General features: G+C 41.7%; 1 protein-coding gene across 3 annotated transcripts in view; it reads right to left on the bottom strand.

The window, feature by feature from the left end:
* Positions 1–6,247, bottom strand: part of ARHGAP19 (Rho GTPase activating protein 19) — a 48,406-nt gene extending 42,159 nt beyond the window's left edge. For 2 of the 3 annotated variants that reach the window (XM_034663073.1, XM_034663072.1), the window contains exons 1-2: positions 6,161–6,206; positions 3,989–4,103 (exon numbers count right to left, since the gene is read on the bottom strand). In XM_034663073.1, coding sequence (XP_034518964.1) covers positions 3,989–4,074 — 86 coding nt within the window. In that variant the 5' untranslated portion in view covers positions 4,075–4,103; positions 6,161–6,206. Of the gene's footprint in view, positions 1–3,988; positions 4,104–6,160 lie in introns of all 3 variants that reach the window. The other variant, XM_011221999.3, reaches the window with a different exon arrangement.
* Between the last annotated feature and the right edge of the window lie 1,345 nt (positions 6,248–7,592).

Below are 7,592 nucleotides of genomic sequence, written 5' to 3' on the forward strand. Positions count from 1 at the left end.
GACCCTACTCCCTGGGCAGCAAGTGTGATATGAGATACAAGACCCATGCTTAACTAATCGAAACATTCTATCCTCATTAATTGAGCCAAAGGCCCACAAAGTCAAACCAGGAAAAAAAAAGACAGCTCCAAGACTCTTGCTGGATGCTAAGATTGCTAACCCTGTGGAATGCCAGACTGAAGCAGCTGGTGGTCCATTACTGCCATCTTTGGTGAAGAACTTGCTTTTTCAAAAAGGAAATACAGAGGAAATCAGATCTAAGAAAGTAAGAGACAGATGCCTAGTGACATTGAAATTGAGAATTTCAGTACAGATTAAGCCATGCTTGATCTACCCCCTAGACTTCACAGTTTCTTGAGCCAATCAATAGCATCTCTTTGCTTAAGTTAAAGTTGCTGTCACATATAACTGAAAGAATCCTAACAAATAAAAATGTTAAAAATGTCAGCTGCGAGTATAAATCCCAGCCCCTCTGGTCATTCTGGTTATTCTGCCTCCCTACCTCCTTCTTGGGAAACCTCTGTTCTCCAAGATCACTTCTCGCTGGGTTCATTACCACCACTGCCTCCAAAGCCTGCCCCTGTGGCTGTGGCTGGCAGCCTCTACTAGAAAGTCACCCACTCTTCTCCATATTTTCCTTTTTTAATTTTTCTCTTATCTCTTGTGCTTCTCCCTTCTGTACCGTTTTTCCAATGCTCGGTTTTTCAGAAGCCAGTCTTGGTTTTCCTTACAGATGTGAACTTCTGTTCAGCCAAATGCACCAATCACAGCACACAGCATGCAGCCTTTGGTTCTTCAGCTCAACTCATTTCAGCACTTTCATTGTTCTACATTATTCAAAAGTTCTTTTAAAAAAATAGCAAAACCCTCCATGGGCCTTGGTGGCTCAGTCCATTAAGCATCTGCCTTCAGCTCAGGCTGTGCTCTCAAGGTCCTAGGATCAAGCAGATGAAGCACCAAGTTGGGCTCCCTGCTCAGCAGGGAGTCTGCTTCTCCCTCTCCCTCTGCCCCTCCCTCCACCCAGCGCAGTGAGCGCGCGCGCTCTCTCTCAAATAAATGAATAAAATCTTAAAAAAAAAAAAAGGAAGCAAACTGATATACCTACCTTGTATATTATTCGTGCAAATTACCAAATTTGCATTTATCAACTGGCTTCTTGTGAGCCTTAAAGGAGTTAGTATCCTCAAACCCATCTAATGGATAAAATAGTGTCTGGACTTGCAATAACAACAAAAACAGACTGCCACTCTCTGATGACCACACAACCAACCAGCAACCTCCACCTTTAACATCTGTTAATTTCACAAACTCTACCAAAGATTAGAAGCAAAGTAAGCCACTTGCTGGTTTATGTGCATCAATTTTAAAGACTTTACTTATTTTTCTGAGAGAGAGCGAGCACGGGCAGGGGTGGGGGGCAGAGAGAGAAGCAGACTCCCCCTAAGGGAGCTGGACCTGGGGCTTGATTCCAGGACCCCAGGATCATGACCCGAGTTGAAGGCAGACTTTAACCGAGCCACCCAGGCCCCCGAATTTTAAAATTCTATTTCTTCTTCCCCTCTCCTTCCACCAAGACTGGCACTGTCTACAAGTATAATAACCAAATTCTTTAAGCCAGGTAACTGATAAAAATATAAAATTATTCAGATTCAAGAAAAGACCACTGAAGAATCTATTCATCATTACCCTTCAGATAGGATTTGACAGCACAAATACAAAACTGGATTCAGATATATTAAATCATGTTTTCCCACTTGTGCATGTGAGAACAGGCAAGTCTTCCTAAGATCAGTAAAGGCTCCATCTATTACCTTTCTTTAAGGGCCACACTGCTGTCTTATTAAAGAAAAAACAATATAACAAAAAAGTCTTCAGGAAATTATGTGTTTAGTAACCAATATTCCATATCTAATTAGCAGAATACAGGACCCATTCCCCATCTATGGGCACCTTCCTAATCCTCCAAAACCATTTCCAAAATGGGATGCAAGCATCCAGTAGTCTGCTCCTATTCCTGCTGTTCCTAAGTTCTAGGAGCAGGCTTGGGCCCCAAAACTTGGACACTGCTGGCATAGCAATGACAACTTATGACAAATGTTATCACTACCACAGCTTGCTTTGCTTCCCTCCAACCCTGTATATTGCCATTTGCTTTTCCTGGTTCACAGCAGGTTTCTTTTTTCCCTTGAATATTGAGGTTAAAAAGCCTGTGACTCTTTGTCATCAATTTCCCCTCTTCATCTAATAATATTAGCACTTTTTTTATATACCTTTTCAATTCAAAAAGTACTGAGCTGTATTTCCCTACTGCCAATTATGTGGGGATGTGGCTATAATTCCTTTCCTGCTTTAGCTTTTTCTCTCTTTGGCCTTTCAGAGTCTTAACTATTTTTATATTGCTATTGGTAAAGTGGATAGTTTCTATTTGTGGATTCCCCTTTATAATTGTCCACTTAAGAGTAACTTAAAGGTATAATTAAAGTTAGTTAAATTTTAAAGTGTTATTCTACCTGATAAAGACCAGAAATAGAGGGGAAAAGGTGGTTACCATCAACAGATCAAAACAGAAAATTCTTTACAGGCAGAGCAATTTTTTTTTAAGATTTATTTACTTATTTGAGAGAGAGCGCACACAAGCAGGAGGGTCAGGGGAAGGGAGAGAGGATCTCAGGCAGACGTGGAGCCAGATGCAGGGCTCGATCTCAGGACCCTGAGACATGACCCAAGCGGAAATCAAGAGTCGGGCACCTAAACAACTGTGTCACCCAAGTGCCCCCAGAGCAACTTTTTCTTATTTAATTCTTTGATTAAAACAATTTAAAGCATTGCTAATTATTAGAAGCAGACTTAAAATAATGATGAATAAATAGAAAGCTAGTTCTTAAGGCACGATCACATATTCTCCATTTGATGTGCAAATATATACTGATCTGCGCAAATCAGACAATTCTTTCCTCTTTACTGAATAAATACAAAGGGCCCCACCACCAACAGAACTTTAGAAAGATTAATATCTGCAGGGAAAAACGTAATATGTATGGTATTTATCACCACAAGGAGTATTTTATGTCTTAGATAGGACTATTATTCATTCAGTATTGACCATCTACACAAAGCTAAGCATTGGGAATATGTAATAAAAATATACATGTGTCCTTCCCTCAAAAAGCCTTACAGAAACCCAAATTCTCTTTTACAATATGAAATTAATAAAATAGCTTCAAATTCAGATAAGATTCTGTGAATACCTGTTGATCATGTAACTAATACTGCCACTTAAAATTTAAATTCAATTGGCGACATTCTTGAAAGGAATTCAAACTACTCCTGCTACAGAATAATGTTTTGCCTTCAGCGTGTTCATCACAATTCAAGATCTTAGAGCAGGATGAGAGATGAGCTGATTGAATTTATCAATCTCCTCTACAGTTTCCAGGCAAAAATGATCAACCATTTATAGGCACCTCTGAGAGTGAAAAACTCTTCCCTATAAGATATTAACACATTCAAACATGTCTATCTCAGCTAGGGAAGGAATCCAGTGCCCACTCATAAATCCAGCTTCCCAAGACTTGGAATCTCCCATTTGATACAAATGGCACCAAGTGACACCAAACCAAAGGGTTTACACTTTACACTGAGACAATGTAAATAAGCTCACTTTACTAAATTCTAATATATATGTAATCAGTTAAGATATGTAAGGTCTCAGGACGCCTGGATGGCTCAGTCGGTTCAGCTTCTGCCTTCAGCTCAGGTCAGCAGGGAGCCTGCTTCTCCCTCTGCCTGCCGCTCCCCCTGCTTGTGTTCTCTCTCTCCCTCTCTGACAGATAAATAAAATCTTTAAAAAAAAAAAAAAGACATCACAGTCTCAAGACTGGCAAGACCACCTGGAAATTCTTTCTGAAAAAAGCCACATTTTGGTGTGCTACAGCGTTTCACCCATTCATGCCTGCGGTCTGGCTCAGAAGCTGAGATCCAGCCTCACCTCCGCTTGGTCCAGCTGATGCTCGTGTGAGGTCGGCCCGTGGCGCTGGCTGCAGACCGACCAGTTGCCTTTGCGCTGAGATTCATTTTGGTGGTGAGGAAACTCAAGTCCAGAGCTGTTAAGCAAATTTCCTAACGTCACACAGTGCTGCAGAGAGCTCTGTGAGTATCTTCTAATCAGCTTCGAGGCAGTTTATTGTGTTAAAGTCGGAGCAAGGAAGTGTCCGTTAGAAATGGGTTTGAGGGGCGCCTGGGTGGCACAGCGGTTAAGCGTCTGCCTTCGGCTCAGGGCGTGATCCCAGCGTTTTGGGATCGAGCCCCACATCAGTCTTCTGCTATGAGCCTGCTTCTTCCTCTCCCACTCCCCCTGCTTGTGTTCCCTCTCTCGCTGGCTGTCTCTTATCTCTGTCGAATAAATAAATAAAATCTTTAAAAAAAAAAAAAAAAAGAAAGAAATGGGTTTGAGTTCTTGGGCCAATCATAAAAATTATGATTTCCTAAACTGCAGATCCCTCTGATCTGTTCTTTAGTTCTATAAGGAAAAAGAAAATCTATCATGTAGAAATGGTGATTATCTGCTAGGCTCAGCGCTACGCTAAAGACTGTCTAATTTAATCTGGAGTAGACATCATTACGTCCATTTAAAGGTAAAGAAATTGAAACAGAGAGAGGTTTAAAAATTGGCCTGAGTACTTTATTCTTTTTGGTGCTATTGTAAATGGAATTGTTTTCCTAATTTCCTTTTCAGATAGCTCATTGTTAGTATATAGAGAAATGCAACTGATTTTGGTATGTTGATTCTGTATCTTGCAACTTTACTAAATTTATTAGTTCTAACAGTCTGTCTTTAGGGTTTTCTATATGTAAGATCATGTGGTCTGCAAACAGGAACAATTTTAGTCCTTCCTTTCCAATTTTGAAGCGTTTTTAATCCCTTTTCTTGCCTAACTGCTCTGGCTAGGACTATTTGCATTATTCTTTATCACAGTGGTTTTCACCTCACAGCTGTCAGGATGGCTATTATCAAAAACAAAAACAAAAGACAACAAGTGTTGGTGAGGATGTAGAAAACTGGAACCTCTGTACACTGCTGATGGGAATGCAAAATGATGCAACTGCTATGGAAAATAGTATGGAGGTTCCTCAAAAATTTCAAAATAGAGTTACTGTATGATCTAGCAATCCTGCTTCTGTGTATTTATCCAAAAGTACTGAAATCAGGATTTCGAAGAATTACTAGCACTCTCATGATCACTGAGGCACAATTAATAATCACCAAGATTATTAATGTCCATGGACAGATGAATGGAATGGCAAAATGTGGTATATGCGTAGAATGGAATATTACTCAGCTTTTAAAAGAAAATTCTGCAATAGGTGACAACATGGATGAACCTCACCGACATTATGCTAAGTGAAATAAGCCAGTTACAGGAAGACAAATGATTTTTCACTTATATATATGAGGTATCCACTGACATGAGCTTATCCAAAATAGTCAAATTCATAGACTGAAAGAGTGGAATGCTGGTTGCCAGGCGCCAGGACAGGGGGAATGGGGAGTTACTAATTAATAGGCATCAAGTTCTAGTTAAGCAAGATGAATAAGCTCTTGAGATGTGCTGTACAACATTGTACCTACAGTCAAAATACTGTCTTGCACACTTAAAAATTTGCTAAGAGGGTAGGCCTCATGTTAAGTATTCTAAACCACAATTTAAAAAAAAAAAAATTTTTTTTTTAATTGGCCCAAGAACTCAAACCCATTTCTAACGGACACTTCCTTGCTCCGACTTTTAACACAATAAACTGCCTCGAAGCTGACTGGAAGGTACTAACAGAGCTCTGTCCAGCACTGTGTGACGTTAGGAAATTTGCTTAACAGCTCTGGACTTGAGTTTCCTCACCACCAAAATGAGTCTCAGCGCAAAGGCAACTGGTCGGTCTGCAGCCAGCGCCACGGGCCGACCTCACACCAGCATCAGCTGGACCAAGCGGAGGTGAGGCTGGATCTCAGCTCCTGTGCCAGACCGCAGGCCTGAACGGGCGAAACGCCGTAGGAGGAAAGAACAAAGCCTGGCCCCGCTGGGTCATTATGACCCAAAGGAAAAGCGTCAGTACGACCAGCCCACGGCCTCGTTTCCTAGGGAGCTGGACCAAGAACTCGGCTCACCTCGGGCGGGAATCGCGGGCTGGCACCTCCCCTTCACTCTGCGCTTCAGTCGCCATCTTAGTCAGCAAACTTCTTTCACCGCCCCCATCTCCGGCCCCGCCCCCACGCCTTTGGATTGGCTAAGGTGTTTCCCCCTCTTCCGTGCGACTGGATGACTACACAGTTTCATGATATTATTGGCCTATTCAAATACCTAACGGTCATTGGTCGCCCCCAGCCCCGGCGGAAAAGGGTTGGGGGGAGGAGACCCAGCCCCGAGGCCTGCTGGGAGTTGTAGTTTCGTGTTTTGATGAACCTTTCCGATTCCACCTACTTTTGAAGGTTCTGGACAGAAATCCCCAGCCTACGCTCAAATTAAGTCCGGATGAGAAATCTCAGAGTTACAGAACTGCCGAATATGAAATCGATTTTAAGAACAACTCTAAAATGCAAGATTCGTTTTCTGTCTTGACACAAAGAGAGATACCTTAAAGAGTAGGTATAACGCGGCAATCAAGAAGCATTTCGTCCACAGCCAGCTTTCTTCAGACCGCCGCACGGCATAGCGGTGGGTCACTTCTGCTTCTTTCCACACGCTCCCTTCCGGCTACGCAGAGAACCCACCGGCTTTGCTTCTCTGGTCTGAAACAAGGAACCAAAAGATCCCTAACTTTGTTCCCGACTGAACTTTAATGCTCCGTGATAGAAATAATGATAATTATGCTTGCCCTCCCTGATTCATGGGCTTCTTGCAAGGATTAACAGAGACAACAGATGTGAGAACGCTGTAAACTTCAAGCATTAAGGTTTTTTCTGTACTGGTTTACCATGTCGGATTTTTCTAGGGATATTTTTCCTGCGGTTCCTTCTGACATGCTTTCGCCTGAGGTTCGCCCAGCGTTCTCCTCCTCCACTAAGCTCTATGTGTGTTTCAGTTTCTCAACAAACTCTTCCCTGCCGCAAGCCTTTGCACTTGCTTTTTCTGGCCGGCCCATTTTTCCCTTTATTATTGGTCAGATCTCAGCTTAAATGTCACTGGTTGGGAGGGCTTCTCATCCATGTGGCCCCCACTGTATAAATCCGTTTGCTTACTATGCTTTCACAGCGCACTCTGTACTAGCCCTTCATAGCTCTTATAACAAAATTATAGTTGTTTGTGTGACTATTTCACGTGAGGGTTCCCAGCTAGACTTCCTACCACACATGGGCAGGGACGACATCTATTTTGCTTCCTATGGGTCTGGCACATAGTGACCTTTCAATAAATAGTTTTTGAACAAATGAATAAACAAGTCCTCAGATTATATGATCCAAAATAAAAGTTGAATCACATGTTCTAATAGGTTATTTCAATTGATGAATTCATATTAAAAGTTTGATGAAAGTGTAAAAATAAAATTGCTTTATTTTATGTTTATTCTGTGTTTTATAGTTAACAGATTTTCTTTATTGA

This window comes from Ailuropoda melanoleuca, chromosome 6 (genome assembly GCF_002007445.2).
Source record: "Ailuropoda melanoleuca isolate Jingjing chromosome 6, ASM200744v2, whole genome shotgun sequence".
Taxonomy (NCBI): Eukaryota; Metazoa; Chordata; class Mammalia; order Carnivora; family Ursidae; genus Ailuropoda; species Ailuropoda melanoleuca.